This window comes from Thermothielavioides terrestris, chromosome 3 (assembly GCF_000226115.1).
Source record: "Thermothielavioides terrestris NRRL 8126 chromosome 3, complete sequence".
NCBI classification, from domain to species: domain Eukaryota; kingdom Fungi; phylum Ascomycota; class Sordariomycetes; order Sordariales; family Chaetomiaceae; genus Thermothielavioides; species Thermothielavioides terrestris.
The window spans coordinates 3,070,540-3,085,229 of NC_016459.1; the positions used below are offsets into that span (position 1 = coordinate 3,070,540).

The 14,690-nt window shown below is 54.9% G+C and overlaps 6 protein-coding genes across 6 annotated transcripts; 1 reads left to right on the forward strand and 5 right to left on the reverse strand.

Annotated features, from left to right (window-relative positions):
• Positions 1-1,668: 1,668 nt before the first annotated feature.
• THITE_2067361 (uncharacterized protein) lies at positions 1,669-4,259 on the reverse strand (the record flags this gene model as incomplete). Its single annotated transcript, XM_003654416.1, has 2 exons — positions 1,669-3,991; positions 4,069-4,259. The coding sequence occupies 2 exons, from the start codon at positions 4,257-4,259 to the stop codon at positions 1,882-1,884; spliced, it is 2,301 nt and encodes a 766-aa protein (XP_003654464.1). The 3' UTR covers positions 1,669-1,881.
• Positions 4,260-4,812: 553 nt separating this feature from the next.
• On the reverse strand, positions 4,813-5,112 carry THITE_2027719 (uncharacterized protein; the record flags this gene model as incomplete). The annotated part of the gene is made up of 1 exon (XM_003654417.1): positions 4,813-5,112. A coding segment is annotated over one exon (300 nt), but the record flags the coding sequence as incomplete, so codon positions are not given.
• Positions 5,113-6,438: 1,326 nt separating this feature from the next.
• On the reverse strand, positions 6,439-7,295 carry THITE_2117521 (uncharacterized protein). The gene has a single exon (XM_003654418.1). The coding sequence runs from the start codon at positions 7,213-7,215 to the stop codon at positions 6,559-6,561; it is 657 nt and encodes a 218-aa protein (XP_003654466.1). The 5' UTR covers positions 7,216-7,295; the 3' UTR covers positions 6,439-6,558.
• A 670-nt stretch (positions 7,296-7,965) lies between these two features.
• On the forward strand, positions 7,966-10,250 carry THITE_2117524 (uncharacterized protein). The gene is made up of 6 exons (XM_003654419.1): positions 7,966-8,071; positions 8,398-8,454; positions 8,519-8,621; positions 8,672-8,740; positions 8,803-9,173; positions 9,283-10,250. The coding sequence occupies exons 2-6, from the start codon at positions 8,420-8,422 to the stop codon at positions 9,740-9,742; spliced, it is 1,038 nt and encodes a 345-aa protein (XP_003654467.1). The 5' UTR covers positions 7,966-8,071; positions 8,398-8,419; the 3' UTR covers positions 9,743-10,250.
• Position 10,251: 1 nt separating this feature from the next.
• Positions 10,252-11,714, reverse strand: THITE_2117532 (uncharacterized protein). The gene has a single exon (XM_003654420.1). It carries the CDS (start codon positions 11,606-11,608, stop codon positions 10,454-10,456), a length of 1,155 nt encoding a protein of 384 aa, XP_003654468.1. The 5' UTR covers positions 11,609-11,714; the 3' UTR covers positions 10,252-10,453.
• Positions 11,715-12,749: 1,035 nt separating this feature from the next.
• THITE_117590 (uncharacterized protein) lies at positions 12,750-13,347 on the reverse strand (the record flags this gene model as incomplete). Its single annotated transcript, XM_003654421.1, has 2 exons — positions 12,750-12,841; positions 13,032-13,347. 2 exons carry the CDS (start codon positions 13,345-13,347, stop codon positions 12,750-12,752), a joined length of 408 nt encoding a protein of 135 aa, XP_003654469.1.
• Positions 13,348-14,690: the final 1,343 nt, after the last annotated feature.

Here is a 14,690-nt window from a genome sequence, read left to right on the forward strand (position 1 = left end):
ATTATGGCAACAGCGCCTCGATAGGCAAACGGAAACCTTTGGTAGGCGTTCACAGCGAGCCGTCGCGACTCCCTCGAAACCTTCAGCTGGACAGGGTTTGGTGTCGCTTTCAGTTGGAATCGACCCGGAACTTTGGGTTCGATGGCCGTTACATCGACCATGCGAGGCAGGAATGACATCTCCCAAATCGCAAACCGCAGCTCGATAGAGAGCTTGCCGAAAAAAAAAAAAAAAAAAAAAAAAAAAAAAAAAAAAAAAAAAAAAAAAAAAAAAAGTGAACTCCTGCAGCTGTGGTTGGGACATGCCGGGTTCTCGCCGGGGTCGGACCGAAACGTAGGTGATTTTAGTTGCGAGATACCGGTACGGAGAGCTGGCAACGTGACAAGCGTGCTCGAGGCAGTCGTAGAAGATGCATTTAACTAGCGCCAGCGTCAGTCGAGAGCAGAAGGAAGCATTGCATCAAGCATTACCAACGAATACGTCGCCGACACGCGTAATCGGCTCGAGGGACGGTTTCACACAGGAGGCTAAGGTAGGATGGGAGAGCAATGATGATGTTGTGTAGTGTGAAAGTGATGGCCGCAGCGTGAATGTGAAGGTACTGAGAGCGGTTGCCAGGTCGAGTGCGAAAGAGGGAAAAAAAAACGAGAGACCGCAGGAAGGGGAGCCAGTCGGATTAAATAGCAATGAGAAGCTAGACAGGCTGCAAGTTCTGGCGTAGACATCGGAGATGGGTTCTTCCGGGACCTGGCGGGATTGCCTGTGTTGACGGACCGAAGCGTCTCCTAAGCTGGCTCGCTGGGCTTGGACTCCTTCCCATCTCCGTCAACAATCTGCCGTCGTCAGTTCGTATGGCCTGGCTTTCAGAATGCTACGCCACCCAACATGAAATAAGCCGCCAGACCTCAACTGGCAAGGACGACAAGGCAGGTATCGGCACAGTGTTGCCCCGAGGGCACTCTTCCATAGACACACCACCCCCTCCATGCGAAGTAGCCGGTGAAGGCGGCGTTCGCGGGCGCTACAATCCCTGGCACCCCCGACCCGCCAAGGCCCTTCCCCGTCCAAACGCCCTCCCCCCATTCTCGTTCATCCCTTCGGTGACTCCTCGGTAACTGAACGCGAAGCAGCCGGTGATCGCAGGCGCTATCATAGACCCCCCCCTTCCTTATACAAACACGTATATGGTCGTCAAAGGCCGGCGACCCGCCAAGGCTCTCCCCCTTTCCCCTCCCACGCTGCCACTGTGCCTCCGTCCGTGGCACGTGGCGTGACTTCGCCATTGGCCGGAGTACGGGAGGAGAAAGAGCGAGGCAGGTGAGAAACCAGCCGCCGCGCCTCCCTTTCTCCCTCTTTCCCTGGGAGGGTCCTCGGCCAGGCGATGAGGGAGCGCGTTGGTACCCGGTGGAGGGCGGCGTCGTATGGGGCACGTCGGTTGCACGTGCGTATACGTATCGATTCCCACTGGAAGCCCGAGATGCAGGAGAAAAGAAAAAAGAAAGTTGGACATCAGCAAGCGAGTGAGCGCGCGGTGTAATTATAAAGACCCGGTGACTTAATCTGTAAAGGGGCCGGCACCTGCCTACCTGAGGCTCGCCGGATGGTGTTGACCGTTCTGCGAAAAGCTGCCTACCTTCCCCGCCTTGTCGGTCTCGCCAATTGGTGGTTCGGCAAATGTGGTTTCTCTGTTCGCTCTCTGTTCCTGCTACGCTCTTGTCCCTTCTCGCAGTCCCTCCTCTCTGGCCCTCCCTACTCTCTGTCGTTCAGGGGTAAAATAAACAAAGGTCATGTGACACTCTCGACTCCCTGCCATTCCTCTCCGATATACGCAAGGACATCGGAGGCTAGCTAGGAGCATGTTGTTGCCCCCACGAATGCTCCTCATTTCATGTCTTCCGCCCCTTGTCGGAGGATATCTCTCATTCGGGCGTAAAGCTTTTCGTCTTCCTGTTCCCACGGTTTGTCCTTGGGAAAGACAACTTTTCGCAGCCTGTTCAACAATGGGATGAGTGGAGCGTAGTATGGCGTGAAGTTATCGGTGATTGTCTTCATGAAAATCGACTCCTTCGCCACAACACCGAGCTTCATTCCAGCAAGCTCCTCCGTATCGACGTAGTTCCACTTTTCAAACCGTGGAATGACTCTGCCCTCTCCGGGACTGTCGTAGTGGATGCATATCCAGAACAAGACCCAGAAAAATGACTCGAGATCGTGCATAAACGAGTGCTGCTCGCCGAGAAGGGTGCCAATGGCCATAAAGGCCCTTGTTCCGGTTTTTCCCTTGGCTCCCGAGGCGCTGACGCGTTGCTCTTTGATAGCGAGATCCAGGTCGATCAGAAACCCACGGTTGTCCTTGCTCACCATGAGATTACCGATAGAGATATCTCGATGGAGGAGGCCAGCTTTTCGCCGCAACAACTCATGTCCTTCAATGCAGTCAGCCATTGCGGCGAGTAGCACTTTTCGAGAGCTCGCTTCGTAGATTGGAATTCCGTAGTCGGAAAGGATGACACGCCGGTGTACTCGGTTTGGTAGGACAGCGCTTGCGGCTTTGGTCGGAGACGCAGAATGGTGACGCTTGCTAGGTGGCAAGGGAGCCCCAGTTTGGTCAGACGACCGCTTTGTGCTAGCGATGCTACGGCTCTGACCGGCGCGCGATGCACCTGCCGTGCTTGTGCTCGGTGAAAATCGCGATCGATCCTCCTGGTAGTTTGGGGCCTTGGTGACATCCAACCCCTTCCGGACGTTGTTTTCGACATCATCATCTGCATCCCGCACCCGGACGGTCTCGTGGTGATAATAGCGGGCCACGTGAAGTGCACCTTGATCAGTCGCTTCACGGAGCAAGCAACCCTCTTCATCGCGTTCCGGGTATTGCCATGAATCTTTGACAACGAACACGGCATCTTGGTCTCCTTCACGGTGTGCTTTCCAGCAGGTCGTTGCCCGGCCAGCGATGCAGCGTGTACGCTTCATTAGCCTATCGAGAACGAGGCGCTCAGTCGCACCCTCCCGCTCGATCTCGATGAACCGTTGGCCCTGGGCCGTCATGATCGTCGGGTCGAACCCGAGTTCTTCATCGCTCATCCAGAGGAACCCGAGGATCGTAGACACAAACCGCAGCCCGTCTTTGTTGATGTCAAACTGGTCCGAGGCAACCCCTCCAAGCCGGTCAAACTCCCATATCCTCATGAGAGATCCGCAGAGAGTGAAGCCCAGGACGAAGCGACGGGTATCCTGGGCGGCGAACACTTCCCTAGCGTACCTGCCGATATCGAGCCGCGCTTTTGAAGGGATGTCGGTAGATGGGTTGCTCTTCAGCTCACCGGGCACGAGGATCTGGGACCAGTGGCACCTCGAATTTTTCCCGGCCTTAGGGTCGTCCACAAATCCGACATCTATCTTCCGTTGCGCGACAGAACCGGTAATTGACTCGTTAGGCTTCGCCAATGGTCTTCGTTTACGTTCCGGAGCGGAATCGTAACTCTTGGTAAATTCCGCGAGCTTCTCGGTGAAGTCCGCGAACCAGCTCAACACATCGTCCTGCTTCGCTCCTTCCGGCCATCCCGTCCAGCCGTTGTTAAAGAGCGGGTTGCTGCCTTCCAAACAGTGCTCGAAGAACGTCTTTGATGCGGTCTCCAGGTTTGGCACAGAGCCAAAATACGTCTTGTGGAAGTCCCGGAGATCGACATACATAGGGCCAAGCTCCTCCTTAAGGACGTTGTCCACATATATACGGTATTCGGACGAATTGGCGAAGCTGCCAGTGTTGCGTAGCCATGGGGTTTGCTGGAGAGCAGAGGCGATCGGTCGGAGAGGCGGGGTGGATTCGGTGACGGCGTCGTAGACTAGGTCCCAGATTAGGGCATCGTTTGGAGGGTCGGCGAGGGCTGCTTTTAGGAGAGGCTTGATGCGGTCGAGATTGAAGTCATCGGAGTGGACGGCGGAATTGAGTCTTAACAGATCGCCATAAAGGTCCTTGCCACTGCCGCTGGAACGGAGTAAACGTGAGGCTCGAAGTGCTTGCAGTGCTGAGAGGAGATCAAGGGCGAGATTCTTGACATCTACATGTCGGTCAGCAGTGTATGCGGTATCGCAGTTGTGATCATCCCACCTTCAAAATCGAGCTGGCCGAGCGCGTCGAGAGTGCACGGAATTTCCTTGTCTGCGCAGACGGTCTGAAACGAAGTGCGGAGAGCATCAAGTCCGTTCCCAATGGGATTATCGCTGATGATCTTCAACCGCGACTGGTCTGCCATTGAAGACGCCATGCTCTCGATGTGAAGTGGGAAAGCGAGCGGAAGAGGCGCGTGGCTGTGGCATGCTGGCTGCTCGCGCCTGCTGCCCAGCCACTTCCATGCGCGACGACCCTCAACGGAGTTGTCGCTTAACCGGAAAAACAAATGATCCGACAGCCGTCGGCGCCGCGGAAATAGTGGGTCCTCAACTGGCTGCTGCGCCTGGCAATCTGCCGAGACTATTATTAGAGCAGGGCCGCAAACGCGTTTGGTTGGCTAGGAATGAAGATTCGCAAGGTCGGAACAGGAAGCGCGGTTGGATGGCGCAGAAGCAAGGAAAGACGACTTTACGAAGTGACATCCACGTAATCGAGAATATTTTATCACGCCGGCCCAGTTCTATCTTCGACTGCTAGGAGGCTCAGTCTGTCATGTCCCCCCCGGGCCTTCTGAGATTCCTAGCTGTTGTTAGCTCGCTTTCTACAGATAAAGCAAGCCAACTCACCTCGAGTAAGCAGAAGAACCTGCCAATCACTTCCTGGCCCCCTAATTCTTCTGCCCTGCCCGCTCGGATCCGATTTTCCACAAACCCCTTGACAATCTCAACGTACTTCGACACGTCGAGTTCAATGTCCAAGTTCGTGATCTCGGGATTCTTCACTTGAGAGACGACCACCTCCAGCCATTGATCAATGCTAGACCACTGGAGGATGTGGTCACCTAGCGCAAATGTCTGCTCCCCCTGTGCTCTGAAGACGAAGTGGACATTGCCCGACGGGAACAACACTGTTTGCCCCGGCGAAAGGACAATGTACCTCCATTCTCCTTCAGTGTAGATGTGCGGATCAGAGGTCCATGCTTGCTGCTGCTGCTGCTGCTGGCTTGGGTTGTACATATGACCTTCTTAAACTGTAATCCAGGTCGACCAGCCATGGCTATCCGTGTGAGGTGCTGTGTTATGCCCTCCCTCGGAAAGAAGTACCCAGCCGGTAACGTTACGCCGTATATTCCAATCTTGTCCGGCTGCCGCTGTCCTTTCGGCGCTATTGCCCATCAGAACTGCGCCGCGTATTCGGAGGAGGAGTTGGCAGCTCTCCCCCTCGAGAAATGATGGTAATGCCGAAGGCAAGGGATTTTGAAGGTCAAGAAGTTTCCAGGGGTCATTTGCCGGCTGCTGTCTGAGGAACCGGTTTCGGACTTCCCGAAGCGTTTTGCGCTCACAGGATCCCTCTGACAGCGTCCGAGACAGTATCTGAACAGATACAGTCTGATCGAGACCAAGATCATTCATATGGCGGAAGAGCTGTCGAATTGGGCGGACCTCCTCTTTCAACCGAAACCGCTGCTCATGTTCCGTGAACATAGGTACATCGAGTTTGCCGGACTCGAGCTTTTGGGCCGCCTTTTCTCCGTAGAGGAAATATGCTTCCTTGGCCGTCGGTGGTTTGCTCTTTTGCAGAATGTTGAAGACTAGTTCGTCTGTTCGCCTACCCCACCAGGAGTCTGGTGCGTGCTCTATGGATTGCAACCCCATGAGCACCTGTTGGCGGTACTTCGTCACGAATCAGACCGTATCCCGAGCGGCATTCTTGTCTTGGCGCAGGGGATACAGAGCCATGAACCACATCATCAAGCCGAAACCGTTTGAGGGGGGCATTGTCAGAGAGATCCGGAGGTGAAGCACGGCGTCGTCGGAGGAAAGGGTTGCGATCAAGGCCGATCGTTTCGGAAGCCGTATCAGTGCTCAGCAGATCTCCTGAGAGCTCCTCGTTTGTGACCGCCTCTGTGAACTCCTTAAGATGTGCGAGGCACATGTTCTGAAAGGAAGTTTGAGGGGCGCATATGTAGAGAGCATCCGCCTGACCGCACGTGCATCCAACCTTTCCAAAGTTGCTAGGAGTTCAATGGTATTTCAGGTGGGCAACACCGCTCTTTGTGTAGACTCGCTGTGTTGAGCGGCCTGGACTGTCGGCTGGCTGGCTTAGAGCTTCTCGACGGCGCTTCATAGTATTCTGGGTTTTCTGTCCGGGGGCGGAGTCGCGTAGTTGCTGTAGCATTGGCGGCGTGCCGAGACGTGACATTGTCGTAGCTCTTCGCGGTGCTCCTCGGCCGGGTCTCGATAGGGCGGAAGGAATCGTCAGGAGGGAAACCCAGAGACAAACTCAAAGATGTTGACAACTCAGAGCGGCTTGGGGATGCGGGAGTGGCGACAGCGGTAGGTGGCATTACAGGGTCGGCGTCCCCAATGCTCATGTTGGCGGTGGCAGGTGGTACGCCGGATTCCTCCTCTGCTGAGGAAGTATCTGAGATGTCCTCCAAGTCATCGCTCGAACCCGGTTCTGGAAAGCCGAATCCTGCCAACGGCTCGGGCGGATACCGGACCATGAGCCCGAATTGGTCGAAAATGAAACCAGGAGGAAGATCTTCGCCAGTGAGGTCGACGAACTGCCTGCAACTGGACCTTGTCTGGATCGCCTTCTTTAACAAACGGTCCGTCGTCGCTCCATCTCGCTAGGCTGTGGAGATCTACCGGCTCAATGGGATTCACCCCGGCCCTGATATCCCGTCGCCCAGGTATCCGGAACCGCCGGAGCAGTAGTTGGTTCAACTTCCGCACTCCATTCTCCCGGGTATGCGGTTTTATGGCTGCTGAGAATTGGTTGCAATAATGCTGCCCTTTTCCGGCCAACTGGTAATGCTGGACGAAATCCTTGCCCCATTGTAAGCTGATTGCCCTCAAGGGCGGGAGTAGCTTGAGTATCCTGTCAAACCCGTTTGCGGCAACGCCTACAAACCGATCCCATTTCGCTGAGCCATCCTCCTGCGCCGTGCTCGGCTGGCTCAATCGTGGCCGGGCGCGCTCTTTCCTCCATTTCTGCAAGGCACATTCAGCCGGCATGACATGGTCAAAGGCGGCCAGTCGGAGGACTAGTCTGTCGTTTTCCTCGAGTAGCTCATCGCGCTTCTGCACGCACATGTCGAAATTTCTCGGTATCAGTTTCGCAGAGGCGGATATCCTGGCGGAACTCTTCGACGAGCTTGGCTTCCGTGGGCGGTCAAAAGAAGATCCACTTCGTATTCGAGGGCAGAGGCATTGGCAAAGGCGTGTGCGGTGGAGCCGCCTGCACTTTTACACGCTAAAACTCGCGCATCGCTCCGTTAGGCCCCTTCTTGCCTTCAGAGCGTGCTGCGGTAGAAAGTTGTTGAGTGGCGCTTTCCGGTTTCTCGCGCCCGATTGGCGATCTGGTTCCGTTAACGTTAGCCCAACCTACCTATCTCACAATTAGAAACACTTCTGGGTTGTCTGGGGAGAGCGCCCTCTCCGACTCCCTTCTGTGTATGGCGACCTAGTAGATGCATGCCTTGGCGGTATGGACGCCTGCGAGCTCCGACACCGGCGATGTTGCCGACAGACTTTCGACTTGCCAAGAACACTCCTTGCCGTGGTTAGCCGATTTTGAGCAAATATGATGCGGGCGGGTAAGAGAAGTCATCGTGCAATTCTGGCCTGTTGAAGGGGCTGCCAAAAGCAAATGCCGTACCGCCCTCAAACGATTGTCCTGACGATCCGATTTCCGGATTCAGACAGGATCAAGGTAGCACTACACATGCATGACAACATCATGATGGGAGCGGCTATATTCGCGGTGGATTGTGTGGAGCGCGGGGGCGGGGGTTGGCGACTGACTGGCGGAGTATGTCCAGTATCTCAGGTATTTAATCCCGCGTAGTCCACGCAGTCAGAGCTTTCCCCTCAATCTCATCATCGCGTCCTCCTTCCTCGCTTTCAAGAACATCCAATCCGTCAACATCGCACAGCACGTTCCAGCTTTGTATGATGCCCAGCAGCCTAGGCAAAGCAATGGGCCCTGCCGCTGGAAACATGTCTATTGATCAAGGTAACTTCGGTGACGAAGCAGCCGGGTGTTCGACAAGCCTTGCTGCGGCCTCCCCTCTTCGGATGCCCTCCACGTCCTGCCAGCAGGGACAGGACAGGGAGAGTTGACGCTGAGGCCGCCGCAGCAGGCTGTCGTTCTGAGAAATACCGGTCGAACTTGATCTGGATAATACCAGCGAAAGGACTTGCTTCTTAGCCTCCCCATCTCCCTCAGAGGTGCCGAGGTCGGCATGCATTGAGTTGTCGGCTGACAGGTAGTAGCTCACGGCTTTGATCTGCCAAGATGTCGACTGAGAAGATCACCTTCCTGACGAACTGGTATCTTTTCTCTTCATTTCGGCCGCTATTGCTCTTCGCAGGTTCAAGGTTAATGCAGGCCTAGGCACGCGACGCCTTACCACGCCCCCCTCTACCTCGCCCAGGCCAAGGGTTTCTTCGCCGATGAAGGAATCAAGGTTGCCATTCTTGAGCCCAATGACCCCAGCGTACGTCCGATAGTCTGCCGTTACGCATCACTCGCTAAATCATTGTTCAGGATGTGACCGAAATCATCGGCTCCGGCAAGGTCGACCTTGGCTTCAAGGCCATGATCCACACCCTTGCAGTGCGTGTGCCACGTCCCCAGGCCCTTGGCCTTCTTCTGGATGTTTCTGACTCTCCACGCAGGCGAAAGCCCGCAACTTCCCTGTCCTGTCCATTGGCAGCCTGCTCGACGAGCCCTTCACCGGCGTGGTGTATCTCAAGTCGTCGGGCATCACCCCGGACTTCACCACCCTCAAGGGCAAGCGCATCGGCTACGTCGGCGAGTTCGGCAAGATCCAAATCGACGAGCTCACCTCGCACTACGGCATGTCACCCTCGGACTACACGGCCGTGCGCTGCGGCATGAACGTGTCCAAGGCCATCATCGAGGGCAAGATCGACGCCGGCATCGGCCTCGAGAATGTCCAGATGGTCGAGCTCGAGGAGTGGCTCGCCGCGCAGGGCCGGCCCAAGACCGATGTCCAAATGCTCCGCATCGACGAGCTTGCCGAGCTGTAGGTCATATTCGTGCTCTTTTGTTTCCGTTTTCCGCCCCTTCCTCTTTTACACCTAGCCTCCCCCGTTGCCAGAATCAGTGAACAAAGAGCTGACATTCCTCCGAAGCGGCTGCTGCTGCTTTTGCTCGATCCTCTACATCGGCAACGAGCGGTTCGTGGCCGAGAACCCGGGCAAGGTGCGGGCGTTCCTGCGCGCGGTCAAGCGCGCGACCGACTTCGTGCTCGCGGAGCCCGAGCGCGCCTGGGCCGAGTACGTCGACTTCAAGCCGGCCATGGGCACGGCGCTGAACCGCAAGATCTTCGAGCGCAGCTTCGCCTACTTCTCGCGCGACCTCAAGAACGTCCGGCGCGACTGGGAGAAGGTCACCAAGTACGGCAAGCGCCTGGGCGTGCTGGGCCCGGCCTTCGAGCCCAACTACACCAACAAGTTCCTCGACTGGGCGCTGGACCCGGACTCGGCCGACCCCACTGGCGACCAGAAGCGGATGGCGGAACTGCAGAAGGACGTCGCCCTGGCCGGTGGTTTCCGGCGTCTCAATGTGTCCGAGGCCAAGGCTAGCGCTTAGAAGAGCGCCGTTCTTGTCTCTCTTCCACCTCGAGGACGAGAGCTGTTGGGGATGTCTTAGCAGGGCAAGCTCGACGTAACACACCAACTATTGTCCTTCCTTTACCAATAGCTACTTGATATGTCCCGCTTGTGACTTTCAAAGGGTCTCTTCTTGCCTGTGAATTGAGCACGCCTCCCCTCCTTTCAGCACTAAATATCGCAGTTCACACCTGTGACTTGGAATATTTTTGACTGATAAGCATCCTGGCTAATCACTTTGCTTAGCTGCGCTGCTCGAGCTTCGGGCTGGCCGAAACAGCGGCGCAGCCTCTGGGGGCGGGGTTAATGAAGAAAACAGGAGAACTCTTCCCGCCTAGAGACAAACCACAGACAAACACTCTAGAATCATGCAATACCCAGAAATTTAATGCAGCAGACCTCGGCCAAAGCACGGTGAAGTGTGAAAGTCCGTATAGAGACAGCTTCTGACAAGATTCAGAGAACACTGATCATGTTGGAGATTGGGTGTAGTTCGGCCGAGTTGTGGTACGGTGTGTTCGGTGCACGCGCCCCGTTCCGTTTTCTGTTCTGGAGGCTGTGGCGACAACCCGTCCACGGAGGCGAGGACTTGCCGTGATGACCGTTTCATTAATATTCCCTTATAGGCCCTATACAAATGCACTCCTAAATTACAGCCCAGACCGCTCGAGGTCGCCCGACATCGCTCACATTAGTACACAGGCACCTTAAACGCAGGGAAGGTGTAGGTCCAGCTCTCATAGCTCGCCGCATCCGTCACACAGTCAAAGGTGGAGCTGTCGTTGGAGCGCCAGAGGGGGCGAGTCGGCCACTGGCAGAGCATCTGGGTCTCGCCGGCGTACTTGCCAGACGAGACGGTGGCGTTGAGCCTGGACGGCCTGACGCCGTTCTCGACCCAGTCGATCATGACGTTCATGTTGTTGCGGGGGAACGGCCCCGGCTGCAGGGGGTTGGCTCCGCAGTGGCCGGCGCCCGGGACCAGGTAGAGCTGGTACCAGTCCGCGAGCGCCGCCAGGCTTTGCTCGTCGGAGAGACTGGGGTACATGACGGACCGCACGGACTGCCAGTAGTGCACGGAGGAGGCGGCGGGGATGCTGGAGTCGGATTCGCCGTGGTAATGGAGCAGCTTGCCGCCGGAGGACTGGAAGGTGGTGAGATCGGGCAGGGTGGTCTGCAGGCTGTCCATGTACCGGTACATGCCGGTTGTCATCCAGTCCACCAGCGTGTCGTACGTGACATTATCCAGGCTGGGCAGGTTGTCGAGGTCGAGGAGCTGGACGAACTTAGTGACATATTCGCCTCCGATCGACGGAATGTTGAGTTCCCAGGCGCCGATGGCCGAGTTGTAGGTCGTGGACGCATCCGCAAGTTCCGAGGCGATCTGCCAGGAGAGATACGCCCTCTCTCCGGCCGAGTTGTGCAGCCCGTCGTAGATGGCCTGGGCTACAGCGACGCCCTTTGCACTCACGGTGCCGCTCTGCTCGAGCTGGTAGCTCGTTTGGCTCCCCGGTGCCTGGCGCTTGGCCTTGTTGAAGCCAGACCCGAGAGAGGTGCTGTTCTTGGCGGCGCAGTAGTAGGACTCTCCGATGACCGACTTGAGGTTAAATTTGAGCTTGCAGAGATCGGTTCTCGACACGACCCCGTCACTCCTGCCATCAAGCCCATCGCAGGCAGCAATGGTGGCGTTGACGATCTTGGCCAGCTCGCACGGGGGTGGAAGATAGTCGAGCATCTTTTCCACAGTGGAAGAGAGGACATGGAGGACTTGCTGCTGAGCAAAGCGGAAAGCCGGGGCACCTGCGATGACGCCGCCGTACTCGTCGCCCCAGCGCTGGACCTGGCTCATGCCCTCGCGGCCGCCGTCGGAGCAACCCTCGAAATAGGTGTAGATCTTGGTGTCATCGGAAAGACCATAGAAACCCTTGGTGAGGACTTTTCCAACTTTGGTCTAGCCAAATCAAAGATATCAGTTGCTCCCATTTTGCCAGTTACCTTACTGGGACAATGGACCTACCATCTCCCCCAATGCTTGGTAACCGAACATGTACGTTGCATCCCAGTTGATGGACCCATTGCCGTAGAGGACGACCTTGTCGTACGAGTTCGAGAAGGCGTCGTATCCGGCATCAGTTGCGCCACCGGCGGCGCCGTAGGAGAGACCTCCAGTGGCATCAGACGAAAGGGAGAAACCGCCTCCGCCAGCGACATAGAAACGGTTCTGGAAGTCGGAAGGACTGGGAAAAGCGTATTTCAGGTTGACCGTGTCACCCTTGCCGGTGTGCGTGTAGGTGACGGTCACGCTGCAGTAGGTGATGGACGAGCCGGGCGAAGAGCCACCGCCCATACCCATACTGCCGCCGCTTGTTCCATTGGTAACCGAGGCCGTGACGGAGGACGGGATGAGGTCGATACCCAACAAGGTGCCGTTGGAAGGCAATGCTGCCTGCACGTTGGATACGGTGCAGATATCGCTGAGAGACAGGGCTCTCGTGGTGAGCTTGGCGAAGGCGGCCATTGAGAATGACAGGCGGCCAAACAAGGGGGGGTTAAAAAGAATGCAACCTTATGGAACGATCGGAGACGAGACTTGATGGCTAGTCTTGTCCGTCGTGGCCCAAGTGAGGGAGAAGGGGCCAGCATTATCACTCCCGTTGCCCTGTTAGTCGGATGCTACAAAAACATGGTCGGAAGGCCACGATGGTCCACAGGAGTACGTATGCTTTTCCCTTCGTCCGTTGGGTCCTGGTTCACCGAAACGTTGTGGTTCTCAAACACCAGGTTAAAGTGGGTCCAAATGGCTGCACCACACACCCAATTTGACAGCAGTAGCAACAGTGGGCAACAGTGGGCAACCATCGCCCTCGAATTTGAAGCTGTAGATATTGCAAAAAACGGCCCAAATAGCCATTTTATGGTGTTTCCGAGTGCTTGTTGATGTTTTGATACTTCCTTTTTAGGCATCTCCTCTGTTGCGTATATCGGGCCCACTAAAACACCTTACGCAGGCGAGCAACGCCTGCATACTGCAATGCCTGCGATATCTGCGATATGCTTGCGATGGCCAGGATAACTACGATATCTGCAACCGCCGTTGAATATCCTGGAAGCCGACCGCTATGCCGAACCGCTATGCCGACCGCTATGCCGACCGCAGTTCGATATCCAGGGCGCCGACCGCTGTACCGACCGCTATACCGACCGCCGTACCGACCGCCGTACCGACCGCCGTTCAATATCCTAGGTGCCGACCGCTATACCGACAGCCGTACCAACCGCTATTGCAGTGCCCGCGATGCCCGCGATGCCCGCGATACCCACGATACCCACGATGCCCACGATGCCAGCGATACCCACGATGCCCGCAATGCCCACGATGCCCGCGATACCCGCGATACCCGCGATACAGCCATAATACCGCAGTGCCAGCGATGCCCACGATACAGCCATGATGCCGCGGTGCCAGCGATGCCCGCGATACCCGCGATACAGCCATGATGCCGCGGTGCCAGCGATGCCTGCGATGCCAGCGATACAGCCACAATGCCACGGTGCCAGCGATGCCCGCGATGCCCACGATATAGCCATGATGCCACAGTGCCAGCGATACCTGCGATGCCAGCGATATAGCCACAATGCCACGGTGCCAGCGATGCCCGCGATGCCCGCGATATAGCCATGATGCCACGGTGCCAGCGATGCCCACGATACAGGAAGGAAACACCAAAAAAGGAAGTATCCAAACAATACGCTATCATCAGGATATTGCCAAATACATTAAGAGCTTCGAATTCGTGCCCAATACAGTGATTCAAGCGGTTCCATGCCTATATTGTAGTAGGCGTTGTTGTAGGCGTTGCTCGCCCGCGCAGTACATATAGCGCCTCCGACGTATACAACAGAGGAGATGCCTAAAAAGGAAGTATCAAAACATCAACAAGCACTTGGAAACACCATAAAATGGCTATTTAGGCCGATTTTTTGCAATATCTACAGCTTCAAATTCGAGGGCGATGGTTGCCCACTGTTGCCCACTGTTGCTACTGCTGTCAAATTGGGTGTGTGGTGCAGCCATTTGGACCCACTTTAACCTGGTGTTTGAGAATCACAACGTGTCACGTCAGGGGTAAGGGGCTCAGAGCTTGGCACAGCGCACTGGCTATAGCCTCCCCACTCCTGGGTATATATATACCACGCTCTATTCAGTCTTTAGCTCTCCTTTGTACTAGAACAACGTACTCTCTTTACATTCCAATGCTCTACTACGATCCTACCGTTATATCTATACCTTGTAGCTCGCTATAGTATATCAGTTATAAGCCTAGGCACTCTATAATTATATATAGCTAATAACCTATAGTAAACTCTCTCTCTCTCCTTTTCTTATACTCTATATCTCAATATAACGACTATCGAGAGTAGCTTAACTATTACGCTCTAGTCCTATATAGATTAGACTAAGTGGTTTATAGAGCTTAAGCTTATAGCTATAAGCAATAGTATCTAGAACAAATGCGATCTAGATACTCCTAACGAGCTTTAAGATAAGCAACTGAAAGTTCCCTTAGAGGATAAAGTAGACGAAGAGCTTTATAAAAAGTATACTAAGGAATTAGATATTCCTATAGGCTAAGCCCTAGCTCCTACTAAATAAGAGGTTGCTACTAAGCTCAAAGCTATATATAAAGAATACCTTATACTCGCTATTATCTAGGAGAATAGGATAAAGTTATATTCGTTTATCCTCTAGTAGATTATACACTTTATTTACTAACCTCTATTCAATACTATATATATTATTATTTTAAATACTAGACTTAATAGTCCCTAAGCTCTTATTTATAAGCTCTATAAATAGCTTATACCTATTAACACTCTTATTAAAGATTTAGCTACTTAATAATATATAATAGTACTATAAAAGGCGTATA